The 27,531-nt window shown below is 46.4% G+C and overlaps 2 protein-coding genes across 3 annotated transcripts in view; both read right to left on the reverse strand.

Moving 5' to 3' along the window:
• Nucleotides 1-544: 544 nt before the first annotated feature.
• Nucleotides 545-2,186, reverse strand: gpr75 (G protein-coupled receptor 75). Its single transcript, XM_067237108.1, has one exon. It carries the CDS (start codon nt 2,153-2,155, stop codon nt 545-547), a length of 1,611 nt encoding a protein of 536 aa, XP_067093209.1. The 5' UTR covers nt 2,156-2,186.
• An 861-nt stretch (nt 2,187-3,047) lies between these two features.
• The window catches only part of psme4a (proteasome activator subunit 4a), a 67,026-nt gene continuing 42,542 nt past the window's right edge, over nt 3,048-27,531 (reverse strand). The window contains exons 32-48 of one of the 2 annotated variants that reach the window (XR_010876710.1): nt 25,687-25,768; nt 24,065-24,218; nt 23,679-23,745; nt 23,224-23,349; nt 21,608-21,760; nt 21,368-21,472; nt 19,427-19,518; nt 18,158-18,289; nt 17,347-17,555; nt 16,352-16,437; nt 15,667-15,795; nt 6,959-7,114; nt 5,379-5,541; nt 5,170-5,303; nt 4,731-4,869; nt 4,526-4,627; nt 4,468-4,487 (exon numbers count right to left, since the gene is read on the reverse strand). Coding sequence is in view for 1 of the 2 variants with exons in the window: in XM_067237107.1 (XP_067093208.1) it covers nt 4,735-4,869; nt 5,170-5,303; nt 5,379-5,541; nt 6,959-7,114; nt 15,667-15,795; nt 16,352-16,437; nt 17,347-17,555; nt 18,158-18,289; nt 19,427-19,518; nt 21,368-21,472; nt 21,608-21,760; nt 23,224-23,349; nt 23,679-23,745; nt 24,065-24,218; nt 25,687-25,768 (1,923 nt within the window). In the remaining variant the exon portion in view is untranslated. Of the gene's footprint in view, nt 4,628-4,730; nt 4,870-5,169; nt 5,304-5,378; nt 5,542-6,958; nt 7,115-15,666; nt 15,796-16,351; nt 16,438-17,346; nt 17,556-18,157; nt 18,290-19,426; nt 19,519-21,367; nt 21,473-21,607; nt 21,761-23,223; nt 23,350-23,678; nt 23,746-24,064; nt 24,219-25,686; nt 25,769-27,531 lie in introns of both variants that reach the window. The other variant, XM_067237107.1, reaches the window with a different exon arrangement.

The raw sequence follows: 27,531 nt of genomic DNA on the forward strand, positions 1-27,531 counted from the left end.
GGGTATCTGATTGTAAAAGACCTTCAATATATTCTCCAGGACTTGTGTGGGGCAAACATGTTCCCATTCCATCTACCCCTTATCTAACCATGTCACTACATACCATACAACTAAACACACTACAGTCGCAAAACATTTATTGATTGATAGAAAATGCATGAGGTTCACAATCACTGTATTATTTTGAAGAGAAATACCATCTAAATAGAACAATATGTAAAATGTTGTGATGGTGTTATTCAGTTGAATAACACTTCCTTTGTTATGAAAATCCAATCTGGATTATGACAACTCTGGTCCGCAGACTCCCATCTCCGAGGGAGGGGGAAGAGCTTCAGACATGGCAGCCATTTATAACCTCCCTGGTAGAGACGAGGGGAGGTTAGGGTTAGGAGTGGGGGGGTAGGGGTGAGGTTAGGATCAGGAGTGTGGGGGTAGGGGTGAGGTTAGGATTAGGAGTGGGGGGGTAGGGGTGAGGTTAGGATTAGGAGTCAGAGGTTAGGGGTGAGGTTAGGATTAGGAGTGAGAGGTTAGGCTGAGGGTCTTAAACAGATGGGATGGGGATCTGGTGCACTGTGCTGCTCTCACGGTCCTGCAGGGCGTCCTGGTGGGTGTGGTAGTGCAGTGCCACGTAGGATTTGGCGAGGCTGAAGGCTGGGTTGCTGTTGGGCTGCAGGGTGCTGGGGGAGCTGGGGCCGGCCGAGGGGCTGCTGTTGTAGATGCTGTAGTAGGGCTCGATGCGCGTGTTGATGGGGGTGGAGGTGCTGGGCGGCCGCGGGCGGCGCCCCCCGGTGGTACGGGGGCTCCCTGCAGGCTCTCTGGACTGGCTGGGCCCGCAGGCCTGGTCCACCAGCCTGCGCTGGGGCTTGGGCGACAGCACATACGCAGAGTTGGTCTCGTGGTGAGACGACTTGTTCCTGTTGGCCTCCAGGCTGCCCTTGCCCATGGCGTGCAGACGGGTCTTGTGCTTGCAGCAGAGGAACACCAGCGCCACCCACTGGAGGCAGCAGAGCACCCGGCGCCGCAGCCCGGCGCTGTTCCGGGAGTAGACAAACGGGTTGATGCCCGACTTGAGCAGGATGAGCGCCAGGCTGCAGAGCTCCAGCTGCAGGTGGGCTGAGCTGCTGCGTGGGCCCAGCACGTCCTGCGCCAGCGCCACGCCCATGGGGAGGCAGCACAGCAGCACGCAGCACACAATCACCACACACGTGCTCACCGCGCGCGAGTCCTTGGCCGAGGCCAGGTTGACGGAGGAGACCAGCTGGCAGCAGGTGGCGCCCTGGGCGGCGCCCGGCACTGGCGTGACGCGGGGGGGGAGCGGGTGCGTCTGGACGTGCTGCAGTTTGTTGTAACTCTGGTTGCGGTAAAGCGACGGCACCTGGACGCCCTCGAAGCCAGCGACCACCAGCGGGGCGGGGGGCCGCGTGGCGTCCACCGCGATCACCGGGCACCTCCTCACCCGCGCGTTCTTCCTCAGCGTCCGAGCGATCATCAGGTACGAGACGGTCACCACGGCCACGCAGAAGGCGAAGTCGGCCAGGTAGACGTACAGCACCACGCGGGCGCGCGCCCCCGCCGGGCCCAGGTGCGGCAGGCAGGGCCCGTCCCTCCGGGCGTACGCCCTGAGGGTGAGCAGCGTGGCCATGGTGAAGCTGGAGGCCCACAGCAGGGCGGTGAGGGCCAGGGTGCAGGGCGGGGAGGCGGAGCGGTACGGCTGCTGCCCCAGGACCACGCGCAGCCTGTGCAGCGCGATCACCGCCACCGTCTCCAGGGAGACCAGGACGAAGCCAGAGCTGCTGAGCTGGAAGGCGAAGCAGAAGCCCTGGGAGACTCCGCCCCCTCCGTCCAGGAAAAGGACGAGGGCGAACATTGGCGCCCCGGCGCAGCACAGGAACAGGTCGCACACAGACAGGTTCAGGATCAGGAAGTCAAAGTTGGTGCGGAACTTCCGGAACGCAGGGTCGAAGAAGGAGAGAAACACCACCAGGTTACCGTAGGAACCTAGGATGAAGATGAGGAGGAGGAGGAAGGAGCAGGCCGTCAGGGTTGCGGTGTGGATCAGCTCCCAGCGGGGGGAGGAGTGGGGGTCGGAGCTGGTGTTGAGGGCGGGTTGGGGGGGCACCAGCAGACCTGGGGGGGGGAGGGAGGCGTTCATGGCTCTCAGGGGGGTTGGAGCTCTTCTTCACATCTTCCTGCAGGCCGGCTCCGCCATCGCTGCCCCTGGCTCGAGCTTAGGAGACAGAACACAACACTCACACAGGGAACAGAGCCGGTAGGCCGCGAGATCACGCAAACGTCCACATGTCTATGATAAATACGTTTCTGTATTATAATAACGTACTGACTGAACATCGAGTTTTGAAGAAAAAAAAAAATGCAAGAAAGACTGTGACGTTATTGTGATGCCCAGTTCAATGGTAATGGCACGAACATCGTTCATTAAAACATGTTTAAAATTACTGTCATCTAAAATCCCAGTTGTATTAGAGACGATGCCTACGCGCGAGCCTCCTTTATAATTAACATCCCACATTATACACACTGGAGCCCTTTTGACGTGAACATCCTGCACACTGCAGCAAAAACGGCGCATTTTGAAAGGCTGCGTTACTAGCAACGGCCCCAGAAGACATACCGGGAGACGAATTTCGATTTTTTCCTTCGAATTCTTACCTTATGTATTCATAATCGCTGACATATCCGCGCGTTCAAAAAATCGGACAATACACCGTTTATTCGTTTCTTGACTGCACATCCATCCTCTGGGTTGAAGAACGTCGGGCAGGACGTGGGGGAGGTATGAAGTCACTACCGACGTATAAACGCGGGTACCGCCTCAAGCACTGAGCGCATAATTCGTATATATATTTTTTATCTTATAGTCAAAGATCATCTATCATCACTGTATTTAGGTCTAATCATGCCCCCGCCCCGCCCCCCTCCCCACACAAAAAACTGTTCAAGCATAATTAGATACCGTATTGTTATTTCTTGTTAAAAGTAGCCTGCTACACCTTGACAGACTAAACACAACCCAAAGTCAAAAGTTTCATACAAACAACCATTTTTTTTTTTATTATTCATTAAATATAAGCAAACAGTACATTAAAAAAAAAACACTTGCAGTTTTGGCACTACACTCTACAGAAGTGAGGTACTAAACTGGATGGTGTGTCCGAGAGACTGGGCTCACATCTCCATGAGGCGACAAGCCCAAAACAATAAACCAAAAGGTGTCTCACCGGGCGTTAAAAGAAAGTAAAGGTAAGAAATTAAGAAAAGAGGGAACTGCAGGATGTCTTACTTCTGGTCTCTTCTGGTATGGAGATACAGGTCTTGGTCTCTCCTTGTACCGCGATACAGGTCTGGTCTCTGGTCTCACCTGGTACAGAGATACAGGTGTTGCAGGTGTCTCCTGGTACAAAGATACAGGTCTTGGTGGTCTTTCCTGGTACAATAATACAGGTCTTGCTGGACTCTCCTGGTACAGAGATACAGGTCTTGCTTCTGGTCTCTCCTGGTAGAGATACAGATCTTTCTGGTGTCTCCTGGTACAGAGATAGAGGTCTTTATGGTGTCTCCTGGTACAGAGATAGAGGTCTTTCTGGTGTCTTCTGGTACAGAGATAAAGATGTTGCTGTTCTCTCCTGGTACGGAGATACAGGTCTTGCTGGACTCTACTGATACAGAGATACAGGTCTTGCTGGGAGAGATAGGGGGGGTCTTGGGACTTGTTTATCACACTGCGCTCAGATCTTCACAGCACACTTCTCACACACACCCTAAATTACACACACACACACACACTCTCAACTACACACAGACCATGCAAGAGTAGGTAGAAAGATAGCACTCTACCAAATCTATGAACTCTCTAAGAAGATTTTTTATCACCAACACTTCAAAATAAAATAAATACAATAAATATGTTGTGTTTGTTATATACAGGATATATACATAAAATATGCATATAATCATATAGATAAAACACACACACATGGCCAGATGCTCAGATAGATGTAGGCGGTCTCAAACACACACGCACGCACGCACACACACACCTGTACAGGAATATTACAAACCGCAGACCAGTTATTCCTGCGGTGGTTCAACCTTAAATATTAAGTGTAGTAGAAATGTAAATGAGCGCTCAATACATAAATACACAACTCTTTATTTAAGTCCTCTCCTCCCGCCCTGGCCTCTCTCTGTCTTGGGTCCAGCACAGACCAGCAAGAACCATATTAGACCAGTATACTCCAGAAGAGACAACGTTGCACCAGTAGAGACCAATATTGACTAGTAGAGTCTGGAAGAGTCCAGTAGAGACCAGCAGAGTCAAGTTATTATTTCCTTCCGGCTTCCTGTACCATCTCCTGTGCCATCTCCTGTATCATATCTCCTGTGCCATCTCCTGTATCATATCTCCTGTGCCATCTCCTGTATCATATCTCCTGTGCCATCTCCTGTGCCATCTCCTGTATCATATCTCCTGTGCCATCTCCTGTATCATATCTCCTGTGCCATCTCCTGTGCCATCTCCTGTGCCGTCTCCTGTCACTCCTCCTGGCCAACAGCATCCCTCCAGGAGACCAGACCATGGAGGAGATGTTCAGCTGATCACCATCTGAAGACACAGCAGGATACCAGGGTGAGCACTGGTCTCTGGTGGTGTGTGTGTGTGTGTGTACAGTAGCATGGGTACACCAGCAGGTAGTGTGTGTGTGTACCTGTCTAGGCATAGTAGCAGGGGGACACCAGCAGGTCAGTCAGCACCAGCAGCTGGTCATCAGTGAACTGCTGTTTGTGCTCCTGCCAGTTGTCATGGTGAGTCCTGCGGAAGTTAGACAGAGTCTTCTTCACCGTCATCTGCAGGAAAGAGAGGAGGGTGAGAGGTGTGTGTGCGTGTACCTCTATGGGCTGTGTGTGTGTGTACCTCTATGGGCTGTGTGTGTGTACCTCTATGGGCTGTGTGTGTGTGTACCTCTATGGGCTGTGTGTGTGTACCTCTATGGGCTGTGTGTGTGTGTACCTCTATGGGCTGTGTGTGTGTGTACCTCTATGGGCTGTGTGTGTGTGTACCTCTATGGGCTGTGTGTGTGTGTGTGTACCTCTATGGGCTGTGTGTGTGTGTACCTCTATGGGCTGTGTGTGTGTGTGTGTGTGTACCTCTATGGGCTGGGTGTCGTTGAGGTGAGCACTCAGGTCCATGAGCAGCTGGGGCATCCATGTGGGGACATCGTAGGGAGAGGAGAGGACGCAGGCACTCAGCCCCAACACGCCCGCATGACGCCTCACCAGGTCTGCACACACGTTTACACACGTTTATATATACACACTCACTTTGTACCTCCAGAGGGGATGGGGTGTGTGTGTACCTCCAGAGGGGATGCTGTCCGCTGCAGAGCCTAGCTCCCTCCTTCTGTTCCTGGGCAGTCTGGTCCTACACAGCTCCTCAAAGTGGCTCTGCATGGAGGGGTCCATGGACAGGAAGTTACACTGCAGGAAGCCGCTCAGCGTGGTGGCAGCCATTTCCCTCACCTGGGGGGGGGGGGGAGGAGGGGGGTTACCATCCAGAGTATCCAGACAGACAGTCAGAGGGTGGGAAAGAAAGATGGAGTGAAATAGAGAGAGAAGTAAGGAAACAATGAGAGAAGGATAGAGAGAAGGAGGGAGTGACAGAGAAAGAAAATAGAGGAAAGTATGGAAAGAGATAGAGAATAAGAGTGGTAAAGAGAAAGAGAGGAAAGTATGGTAAGTATGTCCTCTCAAAGTTGGACTACTGAAACTCGCTGCTCGCCGGTCTCCCAGCATGCGCAACCCGCCCTCTCCAGAGGATTCAGAATGCGGCGGCCCGTCTGGTCTTCAACCTACCCAGACGCTCCCATGTTACCCCGCTCCTCATCTCCCTCCACTGGCTTCCCATCAGGGCCTGCATCAGATTCAAGACTCTGGTACTGACCTTCCGAGCGGTGAACGGGACTGCACCTGCCTACATCCAGTCTCTCCTCTAGCCTTACACCCCCCCCCACCACCTACGGTCTTCTTCTGACAACCGTCTGGTGGTCCCACCGCTCAAGACCGCCCGGTCCCAACACAAGCTCTTCTCCTGTCTGGCCCCCCAGTGGTGGAATCAACTCCCCACGTCCATCAGAGACACGGACTGTCTCTCCACCTTCAAGAAAAGGCTCAAGACGCACTTGTTCCAGGAGTACAACGGCACTTAGGAATGATTGGCTGGACCTGATGTTAGTTTCCTCCAGGATCACAATGACTCGTATTGAGACCGTCAATTTCCAAGAACCGTGAGTTCGATAAGACATTTGAGTCCTCATTTTGGTTCCAAACTACTACGAAGGGTATTACGATCCCTTGGTGGTATTTTTCAGTACATAAAATTGCTAGTCTTGGAGGAGTCTCTTACATGTCTACAGGATGATTGGCTGACTTTACAGTTCAAATATAGGCTAAGCCCAAAAGTTTCTGGCTTACTGCCTCTCCATTAAATGATGGCCTGAATTTTTTTAATGAAAATAGCATAGTGGGGCACAATAAATGACCGGATTCGAAAACCAGAATCTGAATCGATAACATTGAAACGATACCCAACCCTAATGACTGCGTAGCATTTCCCATGGCTGAAAGCAGTTACACACTAGAGGACTGGAGAGATGCACACATCTCCAACCCTCCATCCATCCCCCCGTCCCTTTGAATCTCAACATGATCTCCATGGCAACAGGCTACTCCTGCAGCTTGAGCCTCATAGCAACAGAGGACTTAAAAGAGAAAGACAGGGAGAGAGAGAAGGAAAGAGAGAGGAAACAGAAAGGGAAATAGACAAGGGAGATTTATAGAAAGAGAGGGAGAAGACAGACAAAGAGACAGACAGACAGAGAGAGACAGACAGAAAGAGACAGAGAGCCAGAGAGAGAGACAGAGAGAGAGAGAGGGGTACCTCCAGCTGCTCATCCTGCAGCAGCTGTATGACCAGGTGTCTGACGTGCTGCACAGCGCTGGGCTGGCTCAGGAAGGTGAACAGGTTGTAGAACACCATGATCTGCAGGTACGTCAGCACTGTGTACCTGGCATGCCAGGAGCTGCTGCCCGCGATCTGGAAACACACACACACACAGATCAGTTCCATTCCCATATGTGATGCACTTCCTTGTTGTGTACTACCATGCTAACCCTGACCCATCAGTCATTGTGACCCACCGTCGTATTGCGACAACTTGCTTGCGACAACATGCTTGTATATTCTGTGTTATATATTATTATGGATATTGTGAGTTAGTATGTATTACAGGGCTAGAAATTGTGACCATTGTGGTTCCCAAAATTGTATCTGTGCAACCGCAAAATATATTTGGGAAACTTTGTGCAAATAATCGTTAAGGTGCGGCTCATGGTCATGTCTTTACAAGACGCTACAGGAAGTAACTAGCGCACACAGTTTTAGTTGAGAGCACATTAATGTGTTGGCAGTTTGACATCAGTAATAACATTCATTTATGTAACAAAATTCACTGATTTATACTGAAAGTATCCACTTTATATTATTGTTCTGTTAGCTAGCCAGAATTTCATCCATAAAGATAACCCTTTGAAAACAGCTGATTTATATGCCAGAAGTCAGCACTGCTAACCTGGCTATATCGGTTATAAAACAGGGTTCTTGCAGGTTTCAGTAAATCAAATTTAAGACCTTTTTAAGACATTTTAAGACCATAAAGATTGAAATGTAAGACCTACACAACGCAATACCCCAAAAATATTAAAATCAAATAAATTCGGAAGAAAATGTGCATTCATTTAATTTACAGATGAAGCAATCACATTAGCTAATTGAACATTTTTTGGGCAAAGTTTGCAGCGAGCCTTGTACCTGGAGCTGGGTACCGTTTGAAAGTGTACTTTCAACGAGACACAACTTTAAAACTTTAACAAACTTTGAGGAGACGCATACGTATTTCGCTGGCAGGTATTGCATTTATCACCGCGTACGTACCAACACCAATATCCCCCAGAATGAACTACAACACACCGAACCAACATTTTGAGGGCAGCGTTCTGATGGTTTTGTTACAATTGTATCAAAGAGCTCCACTTTGTAGGCTACGACTCAATACTTTTTTGCTACTTTGTAATAACTTACTGCAGACAGCGTTTCTGGAAATGAACGAGGGTAAATCCTTTTTTAGACCTGACTAAATTAAATTTAAAGGGGTGATTGACTGTTTTTTGGGGTATTTCACAAATTAAGGAACTGAATACAGGAAGGGCAAGGGACAGAGGCTGACCTATAGGGTAGGCCTACCTAGCATGAAATTGCTTAAAGCATATCGTAGCTAACTTGGGTTTGCATTGTTTTTCAAAAAGTAAAAATATGCCGAAGTGGGGGAAGTATAAAAAGCTTTACAGAAAAGAGTGGGAGATAGATCCGGAGTTGAAAATGTGGATCGAGTCTGTCCCATAAGATGAGTGTAAAGCCCGTTGCAAATATTGTAACACGGAGATCAGGGCTCAACTTAGCGATCTGAAAGATCATGCTTCCACAAAGAAGCACAAGTCCCGTTGTGTGCCCAGCGTGAAATCATTTACAGTACCAATGGCTGGTGGAGGCACAATCAATGATGACCAAAAACGTTGTGAACTCAGAATTGCAACCTATGTTGCTTGCCACACTTCCATCAACGCAGTGGATGATTGTCAGATATTTTGCACGAGGAGATGGGAACAGTCAAAATGCACAGGACCAAGTGTACCGCAGTTATAAAGTCTGTCCTGGCACCGCACTTCAGAGAGGAGTTACAGCAAGATATTGGCGAGTCTCCTTATTCTCTCTACCTTGACGAAAGCACGGACATATCAGTGAGTAAACTTCTGTGTCTGTGTGTTAAGTACCGCTCACAGAAACACGGCAAATTTGTTAGTACTTATTTGGGGCTTGTTGATCTTCACAACGCAAGAGCTACTGGAATTACTGAAGCACTCGATGCCTTTCTGAGGATGTGTGGCCTGGACATCAAAAACATGGTGGGGATTGCTACAGATGGGGCAAGTGTGATGGTCGGAAAAAATGAGCTAATACCTACCACCTCTAGGCCTCTTCAGGCCTCTGTTTTCAAAACAAAATCTAGTCGGAGATAGAAACTTTCAGTTTCCTTGTGTTCAAGCTTCTATTACTCAACACCAGTAGGACTTACAGGGGTCCTAACAACAGGGGAAATAACTTCAGTGTCACCTTTCAAAAGAGACCATTTACATGCATATACTCCAAATGGTTCAACAACAGCTTTGAATGTACTTTGGGTATGTTGTTTAGCCGTTTTCAGGCACATTTAACAGGACTATTAAAAGGTTAAACAATTAAAATGGTAAGTTTAATAATGAATTAAAAATCGATATGCTCAGTTTAATAATGCGACACGCGAACGTTTGCTGATAACACACGCCGCCCCGATAACGTGAAATGATCAATAAGATCAATACTAATGGGAGACGAATGCCAGAGCTAAAATGTATGCTTCAAACGACGGGACAGAAGATAACTAGGTCGACTACACACAATAAAGGCAAATTGCTTCACACAGTAACAAGTGGTTGTGATCACTTTTGAGCAGTTTAGCCCTACCTTAGATAGTTAGAGATGAAGCGCGAACGTTAGCTGCGCTGCTGCATGCATCGAACACGACGTTCCAGTAACTTCATTCCATGCTGTGTGTTCAAATGCTTCTTCATATTTGTAGTATTTCCTCCCTTCGACGAAATAGACTTTTTACACACGTTACAAGTGGCGTTGTTGTCATTTTGTCGTGTGAAATACAACCAAACTTTAGAACGCTTCTTCCTAGTTGCCATGTTTGCTGCAGTCTGTCTATGCGCAAACTTTTATAGTTTATTCAGACAGACGTTCGCGTGTCCCATTATTAAACTGAGCATTTTAATTGTTTAACGGCACAGAGAATCGTTAACAGAATTGTTTAGGAATTTTGCTAACGATTCCAAGGAATCGATTCACTGGGAACCGGTTCTCGATACCCATCCCTACATTTGATCTAGTTGCGAACAAAGCTATGCAACTTCTCCCAAGTAACCTTGAATATATGATTAGAGAAACCTATAACTGGTTTGCTCATTCAGCAAAACGCCAGAGTAACTATAGGAATATCTATGAGACCATAAACGATGGAGTGTCCCCTGAAATTGGTATCACCCAGCTCTACCCGTTGGTTAGTGATAGGACTGCTATCACTAACCAACGGGTAGAGCTGGGTGATACTCTGGCGTTTTGCTGAATGAGCAAACCAGTTATAGGTTTCTCTAATCATATATTCAAGGTTGCTTGGGAGAAGTTGCATCGAGAGGATTTTAGATCAAAAAGACGCACTCAAGATCCATTTCAACTTGGTATCAAATGCAAAACACTGTTATTCAGCTAGGGTACTGAAAGAAATGTACAGCGACCAATCGAATAGCCTTTACATGCACTTTCTCCGGCCCATTTTGACGGAAATCAGAACCGAGAATAAATACTTCCAAATGGAAACAGGAGACACGCTGGGTGTGTTTAAAGATCTTGAAAAACTGTACATGTCTACACTGAAAAGAGTTATAAAGCCCAGCATTGACGCTTTTTGGATGGAAGTTGAAGCGTTCAAAGATGCGGGAGGAAATCAGTGTTTTCAGGAATTAGCACTGGGTGCCATTCGATCGCTCACACTGCCAATATGCAACGCTCATGTTGAGAGGGCATTTTCCCAGGTGACGCTGCTAAAGGATGACACAAGAAATCGCATGGGACTACAGCTACTTTCCAGCCTCATGGATGTTCGCTCTGGCCTTTCAAGGAATGGGTGGACATCCGCTACTTTCAAACCTCCCCGGCAAATGTTGGGGAGATTTGATTCTTCCATCTATTAGCCAGTAAGCTCATTGGCTTGTGCAGTGACTGTAGGGACAATCATTTGGAGTGGGGCTTTGGAATCCATGGATACTGCGGTATCAACAATACTGTAAATTCTAGAAATTCATTTTTGTGTGTGTATAAGGGATAGAGAGGAACAATCGCGAAGGGGAGATAACAATCGGTGCAAATACAGTAGGCCTAGTAGTGTTTCTGTGCTTGTTGAGAAAAAAAAATAGGCTATATATATTCTAAATAGGTTGGATTTTGGAGTTTAATTGTGGCTTAATCTACATTGCAGTCATGGCAGAATGTAATTACTTTATTGTGTTGAGCTAAAACTTCAGGTGTAATGTTTTTCTCACTTTGCTCTTAGTGATCTGTACATTTAATATCCGTTTTTGCAGATTAAAGCTTTGAATGTTTGTGGCGTATTTTCTATTGAACATGTAATGGTTTTACCAGGCTTTCTGGAAAAGTAAGGATTTGGGCGTTTTTTTTTTAGAAGTGGGCGGGTTTTAAATTGTTATTGGGCGGAAAACTGTCAATCTAATCTAGCAACACTGAACACGGCCAACAGCACTCACTGAAACATCGAAGGTGGAGACTTGAAATAAAAACATTCAAATACATCTATTGTGTCTACACAACACTGTTTTCAACAGATTGATTAGATATCATTTGAAATGATTACGTTAGTTGTTTCTACTTCTGTTGTCGAAGCAAACAGGATCGACTTAACGTTAGCACTACAGCTTAGCAAACAAACTATCATGACTCAACTCAGCTTCAGTTAGCTCTAGCTATCTTGCTGAAAAATAGATCTGGACAAACATGCATCTTGAATTGTGGATTTACATGACAACACTGGTTATTTATTTGATTGAAACAGTCAGGAACATGAAATAACGTTAGCCCCATTGCCAGTAAACTAGGCTAAATCATCACACATTCTACCTATGCTAGATACAGGATACGTTAGCAAAGCTAATAACTGTTAGAGACAACATCATACTACAGCTTGCGGTTGTGATGAACATAAGGTCGGAACAGCACCTCTTTTCAGCAACAGCTTCATAGCAAATCCTACTTTACATTATCCCAGGTTTTCAAAACTGTCCTCGAGCAAATGTGTAATTGAGGGTCGAACTGCACAGGGATCTTCTCATAGACAAACATCACAGCCCGTCGAGTATTTGGTTCCTTGGGAAGACTATGAAAAGTGTCAGCATTCCCTGTACAGGCTGGAACACTGCATTTACGACCGTAGTCCATTTTCAATATCCTTGAAAAACCTTCTTCTTTGTAATTCCGTGGAAGTACACAGAGCAGCGCGCAGCAAATTTTGGGGCGTGACAAAGGTACAGACCAGAGCCAAAAAAGGTGGAGCCACCGAACTGACGTCAGTTCAGTGGCTTTTTCAAAACCTACCATTTTACAGCAAAACATTTTTTTTGTGAGATTTGCATAGGAAAGAGTTGTCAATGGACTTTTGGGTTCACTGTATGTCCATTTTACCCACTGAACTGTCGTTATTCAACTGTGACAAGGTAAATTCGGTTCTGCAATCAACGACCCCTTTAAGACCTCGGATGAAAATCTGTCTGTTTTTAAGATGTTTTAAGGCCTTAAATTTAAAGTTAAGAATTGTAGAATTTTTAAGACCCCGTGGGAACCCTGTAAAAGCAAATTTGCTGCTAAATAACAGTAGTCTATAGGGTACCCAAAAACGTATGTGAATTGCCAATTGAAAGGTTGTCCAGCAAGTGATGATTCCTTAAGCACTGAAAATCTAATCCTGTCTTTGTAGGCTAAACTGTGTGACTTTGTGTAATTCCGAGCCATTGGTCTACACAGCTGTAGATAACCATCAAGCTACACCTACTGAAATAAACCATCCACTTTATTTTTCTTAGTTAGCCAGCCAGTATTTCATCAGTAAACAGTCTTGGATTTTCTGTATGCACTGACATATAATATTGTTCATGTCTTATGCCTGTTTTAGGCTCTCTATATCCATATTGTTTCCACTCATAAAAGCTAGCGTAGTGCAGCTCAGTCAACTCAACATGGCTAACTCTAGAGTGAAGAGTGCAAGCCAAACTGGTTGGGAAATTCTTTTTCATTATTTGATGTTAAACTGCTCCAAACAACGTCAATCCCAGTCCTGCACTCTGTTGGGTTATAAAGAGCTGCAGAATATGAACTTGCAAAGTGTCCGGTTCTAGAGTTGATTGTGGGAAACTAAACCCATTCTTATTTGTACACACACACACACACACATTCCTGGCAATATTAGACAGATAAATATTATGTTGTTTTTACTGCTGGAGAATCACCAACGACCAGAACCAAACTACTGTGTGTGTGTTAACATACTGTGTGTGTGTTAACATACTGTTTACGTTCCTGTATCGCCCGCGTTACAAAAATGCTGCCCCCCCCTTCCTCAGTTATGACGCACTAAATTCTAACAAATATATTTTTTAGACGCTACACATGTTATACATCATTGGAAAGCTACGATTCTTGTGCTTGTAGATATGTAAACCATTTCAAGATCGAGTCACAACAACAAGTTTAGTCAACGTCTTTGTCCAGTCACCACTTTGGTGTTGTTTACAAAGCCAAACATCTCTACTTACCCTCAAAGGTTCTGTGTCGTCCAGGTATGCAAACCACACATCAAAACTTGATCTGCGTACATTCCCAAGGGTTCAAAGTATCTAACCATGTAAAGTAATTCGTCCAAATACAATGTTTTACGTTCATGAATAGCCATTATCCTTTGTTTCATTATGCAAGTTAGCCGACGGAAGAAACAACTTGTTCACATAAAAGTGTTCTTTTCTCTATTTTTTTTCTAGAAAATTTACGATATGAAGGCATGAAAATGTCCGTTGAACCCTCCCATTTTGATTGACACCTTGTTTGACCCAATAGGAGCTTCCATGCCCCGTTGACAGCCCTCTAAAGCCAATTAGGTCTGTGCGTCCTGCCCCCCCCCCCGCCCCCCCCCCCCCCCCACACACTCTTTCTAAACAAATTTCTCGAACTGGCTTCGACTGGCTCTGAAATGAGCTCGTTAGCCTTGTAGCTGAAAGCTAGCTGAAAATTCCAATACCTCATTTGTATGTGTCTGTGGAGCCGTCAAAATAAAAGTCGATTGCGCAATATGGTATTGCGCAATCAGTTTTCTTTGTGCGCCAATCCTGGGAATCAGATAAAGCCCTCCAATGTGTTCATGCTTCAATTTTTGTGTTTCAGTAATACTAATTAGGGATTTAGCTATTATATATGATAGTTCTAAGTACCACCTTTCATTAGAGATAACAATTATGAAAAATAATACCTTTTATCCTGAGTATTTGACCTTGGTTACAAAGGGTCATTTTGGAGTCTCCAAAAGGCCCTTTTAGAAAATGAATGGATGTACTCTTATAAAACATGTGTCAAATATGAATATATTGTGGTATTATGTTTGACTTTTGATTTGAATTGGGTAAGGCTTCAACCTGTGGTCCAATTTAGTCTTCCAGCTAATACCTACCACCTCTAGGCCTCTTCAGGCCTCTGTTTTCAAAACAAAATCTAGACGGAAATAGAAATTTTCACTTTCCTTGTGTTCAAGCTTCTATTACTCAACACTAGTAGGACTGACAGGGGTCCTGACAACAGGGGACATAACTTCAGAGTGTCAGCTTTCAAAAGAGATCATTTACATGCATGTACTCCAAATGGTTCAAGAACAGCTTCCAATTTACTTTGGGTATGCTGTTTAGGCGTTTTCAGGCAAATTTAACAGGATTCTTAAGAGGTTAACATACTGTGTGTGTGTGTTAACATTATGGCTTGGCCAATAAATCAGATTTGAATATTATTTTTATCTTTAGAACAAGAACAGGGATGTAAACATGAATATGATTGTGAGTATGTGTGGTTGCCATGGTAGTGAGTGTGACTGGTTGCTACGGTAATGAGTGTTTCCCATGGTAGGATGTGAAAAGCTGTGACTTCTGCAGTGTGTGTGTGTAAGTGTGTGCAGTATGTGTGTGCGTGTGTGCAGTGTGTGTGTGCGTGTGTGCAGTGTGTGTGTGCGTGTGTGCAGTGTGTGTGTGCGTGTGTGCAGTGTGTGTGTGCGTGTGTGCAGTGTGTGTGTGCGTGTGTGTAGTATGTGTGTGCGTGTGTGCAGTGTGTGTGTGCGTGTGTGCAGTGTGTGTGTGCGTGTGTGCAGTGTGTGTGTGCGTGTGTGTAGTATGTGTGTGCGTGTGTGCAGTGTGTGTGTGCGTGTGTGCAGTATGTGTGTGCGTGTGTGCAGTGTGTGTGTGCGTGTGTGCAGTGTGTGTGTGCGTGTGTGCGTGTGTGCAGTGTGTGTGCGTGTGTGCAGTGTGTGTGTGCGTGTGTGCAGTGTGTGCAGTGTGTGTGTGCGTGTGTGCAGTGTGTGTGTGCGTGTGTGCAGTGTGTGTGTGCAGTGTGTGTGTGCGTGTGTGCAGTGCGTGTGTGCGTGTGTGCTGTGCGTGTGTGCAGTGTGTGTGTGCGTGTGTGCAGTGTGTGTGTGCAGTGTGTGTGTGCGTGTGTGCAGTGTGTGTGTGTGCGTGTGTGCAGTGTGTGTGTGCGTGTGTGCAGTGTGTGTGTGTGCGTGTGTGCAGTGTGTGTGTGCGTGTGTGCAGTGTGTGTGTGTGCGTGTGTGCAGTGTGTGTGTGCGTGTGTGCAGTGTGTGTGTGCGTGTGTGCAGTGTGTGTGTGCGTGCGTCTCACCTCCTGAAGGGTGCGCAGCACCTGGGGGATCTGCTGGCTGTAGAGCAGACCCTGGGACATCAAACACAGACACATCTTAGCATCCCTCTTCAGCTCGTCATAGCTGTCGTCGTTCTCCACCGGAGCAATCTGACGAGGGCACAGAGAGGGAGCACATTTCCATTACAGGAGCTAATCTGGAACATAACTGATATCTTGGACAGGACAAGGTGGTGACAGGAGAGTAGGTAGGAAGTGGAGGTGACATGGCAGAAATGTAGCAGGAAGTGGATATGACATCACAACAAGAAGTGGAGGTGACAGGACAACATGAAGCAATACGTGCAGGTGACAGGACATCAGGAAGCAGGAAGAGTAAGTGACAGGACAACAGGAAGTGGAGGACAATAGGAAGCATGAAGTGCAGGTGACAGGACATCAGGAAGCAGGAAGAGTAAGTGACAGGACAACAGGAAGTGGAGGACAATAGGAAGCATGAAGTGCAGGTGACAGGACAACAGGAAGAGCAAGTGACAGTACAACAGGAAGCAGGAAGTGCAGGTGACAGGACAACAGGAAGCAGGAAGTGGAGGTGACAGGACAACAGGAAGCGCAGGTGACAGGAAAACAGGAAGTGGAGGTGACAGGACAACAGGAAGCAGGAAATGCAGGTTACATGACAACAGGAAGCAGGCATGATGCTCACCTTGAAGAGCAGAGGAAGCAGCTGGAGCTGCTCTGGGACGGCAGTAGAGAAGGATCGTCCAGCGCTGGCCATCAGCCACTTCAGCACTGAGACACAGGAGACATAACATCACTACTGCACTAGAGGAGACATAACATCACTACTGTACTAGAGGAGACATAACATCACTACTGCACTAGAGGAGACATAACATCACTACTGCACTAGAGGAGACATAACATCACTACTGCACTAGAGGAGACATAACATCATTACTGTACTAGAGGAGACATAACATCACTACTGCACTAGAGGAGACATATCACTACTGTACTAGAGGAGACATAACATCACTACTGCACTAGAGGAGACATATCACTACTGTACTAGAGGAGACATAACATCACTACTGCACTAGAGGAGACATAACATCACTACTGCACTAGAGGAGACATGTCACTACTGCACTAGAGGAGACATATCACTACTGTACTAGAGGAGACATAACATCACTACTGCACTAGAGGAGACATATCACTACTGTACTAGAGGAGACATAACATCACTACTGCACTAGAGGAGACATAACATCACTACTGTACTAGAGGAGACATAACATCACTACTGCACTAGAGGAGACATGTCACTACTGCACTAGAGGAGACATAACATTACTACTGCACTAGAGGAGACATAACATCACTACTGCACTAGAGGAGACATAACATCACTACTGCACTAGAGGAGACATAACATCACTACTGTACTAGAGGAGACATAACATCACTACTGTACTAGAGGAGACATAACATCACTACTGTACTAGAGGAGACATAACATCACTACTGTACTAGAGGAGACATAAAATCACTACTGTACTAGAGGAGACATAACATCACTACTGTACTAGAATACTCCACTGAGACACACCCTGCTCCTACATGTCTCCATGGTAACCTGCTCCTACCTGTCTTCATGGTAACCTGCTACTCATCTCCATGGTAACCTGCTCCTACCTGTCTTCAGCAGCTTGATGGCCTGGGTCCTCTCGTCCTGCAGGCCACCCTCGTTCTCCTCCAGCACGTGGTTCTGGATCTCCTCGTCTCCCTCCAGCAGAGGCTTGAGGTGCTGCATGACGCGCTGCGTGAAGTCAGCGACGCGAGGGGAGGAGGTGGGCTGGACGGACGGCAGGGTCACGTCGATCATGAAGATGTAAGTGAGAACACTGCAGATAGGGGGCAGGGTAAGGAGGGGGCTTGGGTGTGTGATAGAGTGTGTATGTGTTCTGGGGTGTGGTGTGTGATAGAGTGTGTATGTGTTCTGGGGTGTGGTGTGTGAGAGAGTATATGTTCTGGGGTGTGTAAGAGAGTGTGTATGTGTTCTGGGGTGTGGTGTGTGAGAGAGTATATGTTCTGGGGTGTGTAAGAGAGTGTGTATGTGTTCTGGGGTGTGTGAGAGTGTGTATGTGTTCTGGGGTGTGTGAGAGTGTGTATGTGTTCTGGGGTGTGGTGTGTGAGAGAGTATATGTTCTGGGGTGTGTAAGAGAGTGTGTATGTGTTCTGGGGTGTGTGAGAGTGTGTATGTGTTCTGGGGCGTGTGTGAGAGTGTGTTTATGTGTTCTGGGGCGTGGGTGGGTGTGTGAGAGTGTGTATGTGTTCTGGGGTGTGTGTGAGAGAGTGTATATTGTGGGGTGTGTAGGTCAGCACACTGCAGAAAGGGAAACAGGGTTGTGAATGGGTGTGTGAGTGAGATGTGTGTGCATGTGTCAGTCTGGGTCCTGCGTATGTGCGTGTGCCTGTGTATGAAAGCATGTTTGTGTGTGAGTACCTGCCGATGCGCTCCCTCACGTTCTTGTACACCTGTGTGAGTTTGGGCTCCAGGTAGGCCAGCAGTCTGTGTAGCAACTCAGGAACCCTCCACTCCTGCTGGGCCAGCCCCCCCTGCAGCACGTACAGCCGGCTGGGGACGCACACAGTTACCATCCAGCACTGGCACATCTACAGTTACCATCCAGCACTGGCACATCTACAGTTACCATCCAGCACTGGCACATCTACAGTTACCATCCAGCACTGGCACATCTACAGTTACCATCCAGCACTGGCACATCTACAGTTACCATCCAGCACTGGCACATCTACAGTTACCATCCAGCACTGGCACATCTACAGTTACCATCGAGCACTGGCAGTTATAGATATAAAGTTAGATTTATAATAGATTTTTATAATAGATATTTAATTGTAGTTATAGATATATTAGGGATGCTCTGATCAGGATTTTTGGGGCCGATTACCGATCGCTAGAAGCAGTATCGCCGACACGAGTACCGATAACCGATCTTTTTTTTCTTTTCTTTTTTAAAATATATATTTTTCCCCTAAATTCTTCCAGCCCCTTAGTATTAGTTAGACCTTGTACCGTTAGTAGTTTGTATAGTTAGACTTGTACACCACCATTCAAGATTTATGATCCCTATATGTTGAATGTATGCACCTTCCTGCCAAAGTAAATTCCTTGTCTGTGCAAACTTTCATGGCGATTAAACCCCATTCTGATTCTGATTAAGGGGTCTATTTGAAGCATTGTATTTATCATGTAGCATTATCTATTTAACTATTGTTAACAACAATGTATATTAAGTATAACAAAGAATAGATGATAAAATCGCTAAAATAGAGACGCAGCATAAACCATAGCAGCCTATGCTGAGTTATTGATAACCGCTTGTAAATAAACAAATGTCACTATCCTGCCGAATAATAAATTACAATAAAAGAATAAACAGTCTTTACACATTTTTACTTTAGACTAAAAAATCTGAAACATAAAAGGCCAGTCAAAATATTGTTTCACATTTTTTTCTCTAGGTAGGAGATAAAGAACCATGGGCAAAAAAGTGCACAGAAAAAAAAATCAGATCTTTTGAGCGGCCTTTATAGTGGGTACCGAGTATTTAAAATGATTAACGTCCGATAATGGTCGGCGACCGATCGGCACACCCTTAAGATATGTCGTTGTAGTTTGCAGATATTCATGCATAGATATATGTGCAGCAGATCCTCATATATAGATCTATATGTAGCAGATCCTCACCAGGCATCCACGAAGGACCCTCCCTCCCCGTTGACAGGAGATTCCATCAGCAGCTCAAACAGCCAGTGCAGCTTTCTGGGGTCTCTGCTCTCCTGTAACACACACACACACACACACACACACACACACACACACACACACACACACACACACACACACACACACACACACACACACACACACACACACACACACACACACACACACACACACACACACACACACACACACACACACACACACACACACACACACACACACACACACACACACACACACACACACACACACACACACACACACACACACACACACACACACACACACACACACACACACACACACACACACACACACACACACACACACACACACACACACACACACACACACACACACACACACACACACACACACACACACACACACACACACACACACACACACACACACACACACACACACACACACACACACACACACACACACACACACACACACACACACACACACACACACACACACACACACACACACACACACACACACACACACACACACACACACACACACACACACACACACACACACACACACACACACACACACACACACACACACACACACACACACACACACACACACACACACACACACACACACACACACACACACACACACACACACACACACACACACACACACACACACACACACACACACACACACACACACACACACACACACACACACACACACACACACACACACACACACACACACACACACACACACACACACACACACACACACACACACACACACACACACACACACACACACACACACACACACACACACACACACACACACACACACACACACACACACACACACACACACACACACACACACACACACACACACACACACACACACACACACACACACACACACACACACACACACACACACACACACACACACACACACACACACACACACACACACACACACACACACACACACACACACACACACACACACACACACACACACACACACACACACACACACACACACACACACACACACACACACACACACACACACACACACACACACACACACACACACACACACACACACACACACACACACACACACACACACACACACACACACACACACACACACACACACACACACACACACACACACACACACACACACACACACACACACACACACACACACACACACACACACACACACACACACACACACACACACACACACACACACACACACACACACACACACACACACACACACACACACACACACACACACACACACACACACACACACACACACACACACACACACACACACACACACACACACACACACACACACACACACACACACACACACACACACACACACACACACACACACACACACACACACACACACACACACACACACACACACACACACACACACACACACACACACACACACACACACACACACACACACACACACACACACACACACACACACACACACACACACACACACACACACACACACACACACACACACACACACACACACACACACACACACACACACACACACACACACACACACACACACACACACACACACACACACACACACACACACACACACACACACACACACACACTAATATCTTTTAACTCTCCGGGAACACACATGCCACATGGAACTATCTACTTATCTATCTCTCCATTCACCTCTCCATTCACCTCTCCATTCACCTCTCCATTCACCTCTCCATTCACCTCTCCATTCACCTCTCCATTCACCTCTCCATTCACCTCTCCATTCCTCCCCCCCTCCGCCCCCCCTCCCTCTCTCCTCCCCCCCCCTCCCTCCCCCCTCTCTTACGCAGGCGGTGGCAATGCATGTCCCCCAGTCAGCGTAGGTTTCTATGGTGATGTTGTTGAGGGCAGTGCGGAGCAGCGGACAGAGCAGCTCCCAGAGGCACTCCACCTGGGGCAGGGGGCAGGGGTCAGACTACAGGCATGGAAGTATGTGTGTGCAACCTTGTCGTAGCTCCAGTGTGTGTGTGTGTGCTAACTTGTCGTAGCTCCAGTGTGTGTGTGTGTGTGTGTGTGTGTGTGCTACCTTGTCGTAGCTCCAGTGCTTGCTGCCCCTGATAAGACCTGAGATGATCTCGGCCACACAGCGCTGTTTGCTCTCATGAGAGTCACACACCAAACTCTGCAGGTGAGGCTGCAGCAGCGGCAGGAAGCTGTCACCGAAGTTCCGGAACAGACCCTAGACGAGGAGGAGGAGGGGGGTGGGTGGTGGAGTTAGGAGTTGTTAAAGAAGTCATTGAATGCAAAACCGAGTTTACCTTGTCATAGTTGAATAACGACAGTTCAGTGGGTAAAATGGACATACACTGAACCTCAAGTCCCATTGATACCTCTTTCTTATAAAAATCTCACAATTTAAAAAAGGAGCTACAAAAAGGTTGGATTCCAAAAAGCCACCGAACTGACGTCAGTTCGGTGGCTCCACCTTTTTTGTCTCTGGTCTGTACCTTGGTCACGCCCCAGAATGTAGATCTCAGACACTATTTTAGTGCCGAGCTGCTTTGTTTACTTCCACGGGAATTACAAAGAAAGTTTGGAAGTTTAAAGAAGGAATTAAACACAATGGACAATTTAAAGAAGGATTTGTTAAGCTGCTGTTGCTGAAAAGAGGTGCTGTTCCGACCGTATGTTCATCACAACCGCAATCTTTAAGTATGATTTTGTCGCCAACAGTTATTAGCAAAGCTAACATATTCTGTATCTAGCATAGGTAGAATGCTGAATACATTTCAAATACACATCAACATACTTAACTTAGCAAATGACTCTAGCTAGACTAGCTGTAGTCGGCATTAGAAGGGAAGCTTATGAAAAAATAGCCCGAAAACTAATAGAAGTCTAGCCTATTGCTATCGCCTGTCTAGATGATCTATTGAAAGAGAGAGGCAGGTGGTCTTGCGTTAGCAAGCTAAACCAGTTTACATGGCTACAGTCTAGATGTTTTCCCTATCTAACTGTTCTTGTATTCCTTGCAAATCAGCGTTGATAAAAAGCAGATGAGATAGAGCTTGCTAGTCTAGCTAACATTGACATTTGCTCGTTGTTTAATCGGTGATTTAGAAAACCGTACTGTTCAAACTAGCTAAGAACATTTACTGTAGCGAACTAGCAAGCTTGTCTACAGACACATTAGCATGCTAGCGCAGCTAGCCTAGAATACCGTATTTCTTAGATTAAACGCCGCCCTCAAATAAACGCCGCACCAAAAATGAACATTGTGTAATAAACGCTGCGGCGTTAATCGCAGAAATACAGTGTTTCATTCGAATAAATAACCAGTGTTGTCATGTACATCTATAATTCACGATGCATGTTTGGCTATGTTTCTTCTTTGCTCCGCAGGTTCGCTCGTTGTAAACCAACGAATCAGCGCGCAGCTCATCTTTATATTCATGAGCATACCATAAAAGGGAGAAAACCTCTCGTTTTATTCCAGGGCTATTTCACAGGGTGCATAGAACAGCACCCGGGCCATTTTCTGCCCAACCAATGTTACATACCCTATTCGGAGACCTTAAGGAACAGTGTGAAATACCCTATAAAATCAGTCAATGACCCCTTTAAAGAAGTTTATTTGGTGAGCATGTGTGTTTATCTAAGACAGGCTTTGTCTGTGAGTGTGTAAGACTGTGTGTGTCCTACCTTGAACAGACAGAACCTGCGAGGGCTGAACTTGTCCTTGCCCTTGCGGTCCTCCAGAGACAGGAACTCTATCAGCTGCTTGATGAACAGCGGCTCAGAGAAGTGGTCATAGATGATCTGTTCTCTCTAGGGGACACACACAGGACACTGCTCAGGGGGGTGTTGGCGGTGGGGGCATCTCTAGATGGGACATAAGTCTTTTATGTGTGAGTGTGACAGTGTGTGTATGTGAGTGTGACAGTGTGTGTGAGTGTGACAGTGTGTGTGTGTGTGTGTGTGACAGTGTGTGTGTGAGTGTGACAGTGTGTGTGTGACAGTGTGTGTGTGTGTGTGTGAGTGTGACAGTGTGTGTGTGTGTGTGTGTGAGTGTGACAGTGTGTGTGTGACAGTGTGTGTGTGTGTGTGACAGTGTGTGTGTATGTGTGTGTCTGACAGTGTGTGTGTGTGAGACACACCTCAGTCATCTGGTCTCTGGTCAGGTCTTTGGGTTGTTCCTCTGGTGGGGCATATGTCATCAGCTTCCTGCACACACACACGCACACGCACACACACACACACACAGACATACGCACACACACACGGTCAGAGTACATGCATATATGAGTTTGTTTGTGTGTGTGCATGTATGTGAATGTATAGATATAGTATACGTGTGTGTGTGTGTGTGTGAATGTGCTTGTGTACAGTATGTGAGAATGTGTGTGTGAGCGTGTATATGGACATGATGTGTGTGTGTAGAGTATATGTTTGCGAGCATGTGTGTGCATGGGTACAGGATTGTGTTTGTGCAGTATGTGTGAGCAAGCATGCGTGTGGACAGGATATGTGTGTGTGTGTATACCGTGGCCAGCTGTAATAGCCCCAGTGTGTCTTCTCTATGAACACACATCCATCCCAGTCCTTCTTGCAGCGGGGCAGGGAGCTGCTGTTGTACTGGAGCCACTGGTTATCAGGCCGGTCCCCTGCCACCAGCCCCCCAGTCTGGGATACCCCACCTGGGGAGAGCAGGGCAGGTTAGCATGTAGTTACAGGTAAACAGACATAGTAGACAGGTAAGGGTAGACAGGTAAAAGTAGACAGGTAGGGTAAACTGGTAGATAGACAGGGTAGCAGACAGGGTATATTGTTAAGGGTAGAGAGACAGGGTAGACAGGCAGGGTAGACAGGCAGGGTAGACAGGTAAGGGTAGAGAGGCAGGGTAGACAGGTAAGGGTAGACAGGCAGGGTAAACAGGCAGGGTAGACAGGCATGGTAGACAGGCAGGGTAGAGAGACAGGGTAGACAGGCATGGTAGACAGGCAGGGTAGAGAGACAGGGTAGACAGGCATGGTAGACAGGCAGGGTAGACAGACAGGGTAGACAGACAGGGTAGACAGACAGGGTAGACAGGCAGGGTAGACAGGCAGGGTAGACAGGTAGGGTAGACAGGTAGATAGACAGGGTAAACAGGTAGGGTAGACTGGTAAGGGTAGACAGGTAAGGGTAGACAGACAGGGTAGACAGGTAGATAGACAGGGTAAACAGGTAGGGTAGACTGGTAAGGGTAGACAGACAGGGTAGACAGGTAGGGTAGACAGGGTAGACAGACAGGGTAAACAGGTAGGGTAGACTGGTAAGGGTAGACAGACAGGGTAAACAGGTAGGGTAGACTGGTAAGGGTAGACAGACAGGGTAGACAGACAGGGTAAACAGGTAGGGTAAACAGACAGGGTAGACAGGTAGATAGACAGGGTAAACAGGTAGGGTAGACTGGTAAGGGTAGACAGACAGGGTAAACAGACAGGGTAGACAGATGGGGAGACAGGCAGGGTAGATGTCGTAAAAGTTGAAGATGTAACCTTTTATCCTGTATAACAATGAAACTGTGTTCACCATTCTTTGTGTGCAAAGGGAGGCTTACCCTCAAACGTGAACTCTGGGAATCACTAGGCTTATGTAAACAAGGTGACCTGGGCTGACCACTATCTTACTGGAGAGGCCATAAAATATGTTTAACCTTATCTGTAGTAAGTGAATCATATGGTCAGCCTAGGAGGGGTCAGATAACTTTGTAAGTTTCCACTGCCACGTGCACGCGCGTGATACCTCTGGGATCGATCACCTTGACAGCTGATATGCAGGGGAGGGGATTTCCCACCAATATGTTTAAATGGTTTTACATGAAGACTAGAGAACCAACTCTGTGACCCCCATGGTGTGTGGCCTTTTATATCCTTGTGGTCCAGCCGCAAGCAATAAAGCTTTCTTAACTTCTTCACTGACTGACAGTGCAAACTTGATAGATTAATATTTCTTACAGTAGAGAGGCAGGGTAGAGAGGCAGGGTAGATAGGCAGGGTAGATAGGCAGGGTAGAGAGGCAGGGTAGAGAGGCAGGGTAGACAGACAGGGGTGCAGACTTGCAGAGCTGCTGGTAGGGTAGACAGGTAGGGTAGAGAGGCTGGGGTTAAGGACACAGACTTACAGAGCTGCTGGGGGATGACAGGGATTTTCTTGTGTGGTCTCTTGAGCTGCTTCATGATTCCAGCCACAGCAGAGATCGCCACCTGGAGGACGACACAGACCCTGCAGGTAAACAGCATGTAGCTGCTGCATCGAGTAGCATGTACCTGCAGAGCCGGAGAGCTGCAGTTTCAGGACCGCAGTTCTAGGACCCTCGTTTTATCTGACAGCGCCACCTAGCAAATTGGATAACCATGGACCGGAACAAGATCATCAATATTTTCCTGCAGTAGTGAATGTAGGTTACGGCTCGACATTAAATTATAACGAGAAGAAGAAGAGGAAGTGATGCAGCTTGCTTCATAACAAGATGGACGAGAATCAGTGTAAGTAGTTCATTTGAATCACGTGTGGTTATGTATAGAACAATTCTGGTGTCTTGAATTGGACAATAAAGTTAACGTTAGCTAGCTAACTTCAACTTTGCTGTCGAAATCATTTCACGACACCGGAGTGGTTTTATAAATAACCACACGTGATTCACATTAGCTACTTTTACCAATGAGCTACAATGATTTCCAAACATACAACTGTTAACATCCAAGTTGAAGACAGAAAGTACTGTTTGTGGGGAATACTGCTTTGGTCGCACTCTTTTTGATCTTTTGGTCGCGAAAATCTATAAATCCTTCAACATGTTGCGCTCAAGAGAGGTTGATGGGGTGGAGGGAATGATGAAGAGTTGGATGGAGCGATTCAGGTGTATTTGGTGGATGGATGTGATACTGCGATTGTTATTGTTTATTATTGTATATATTAGTGCTATCAAACGATTAAAATATTTTATTGCGATTAATCGCATTAATGTCATAGTTAACTCACGATTAATCGCAATTAATCTCAAAATTTTATCTATTCTAAATGTCCCTTGATTTATTTTTGTCAATTTTTTTAAAATCATTTTAATGCTCTAATCAACATGGAAAAGTGGATCGGATTTCTTGGTGCAAGTGTTTTTTTTTAAATTGAAAACATTGCAATCACCTGGCTTTGACGAGGTGGCGGAGAATTCGCATCAGCTGTGTGCTTGGCCATCAAGTGGTATTTCAGACTGGACGTGCTGCGATGATAGCTCAGTTCACAACGACAAAACACACAGATCCCTTTGGTCTTGTCAATAAACCATTTTGCAACTTTTTAAAAGGAAACTTTCCATTCAGAACTTACTGGCATCCATTTTGGCGTCTCGCGCTCGCCATCCACTGAAAACGTAAAGTTAGCCTATTACTCTTTAGCCGGCTCGCAAGCCCAAACAAGTGTGTGCGGCGTGCCTGTTGTTTTGTTTCCGGTCTAGCTAGATCCGGTGTGGTGTTGTAGTTTTTCGAACGTCAGTAATTGTTGCAACAGCATGTGAAAAAAACAAACAAGTTTGCCAGGCCAAAAAGAACGTTAATCTTGCGATAAGAAAATTGACGCCGTTAAAATGGGTTTGCGTTAACGCCGCTAAAAACGCGTTTAACTGGCAGCACTAGTATATATATTTTAAATATATCCATATCTGAATAATCAAATTCCCCAGTTTTCTTTGTTTCTTGCCTCTTTCAAACCATCGAATTAGCCTGTCTTGTTGCGATCTAGTGACACGCAATAGTATATTTCGTCATCCAATTCACTAGGTGGTGCTGTCAGATAAAACGAGGGTCCTAGAACTGCGGTCCTGAAACTGCAGCTCTACGGCTCACCGGCTCTGCAGGTACATACTATTGGCTGCATCTGCAGCTCTGCAGGATCACCCAGGGTTACCCTGGAAGGAGCACTGCTCAGAGGGAGGTGTGTGTGTGTCTGTGTGTGTGTGTGGACCTTGCGG

The sequence above is a fragment of the Osmerus mordax genome, chromosome 5 (assembly GCF_038355195.1).
Source record: "Osmerus mordax isolate fOsmMor3 chromosome 5, fOsmMor3.pri, whole genome shotgun sequence".
NCBI lineage: Eukaryota > Metazoa > Chordata > Actinopteri > Osmeriformes > Osmeridae > Osmerus > Osmerus mordax.

Excerpts from the sequence above, each read along its gene's own strand:
- gpr75 (XM_067237108.1), bottom strand. The coding sequence starts at position 2,155 with ATGAACGCCTCCCTCCCCCCCCCAGGTCTGCTGGTGCCCCCCCAACCC.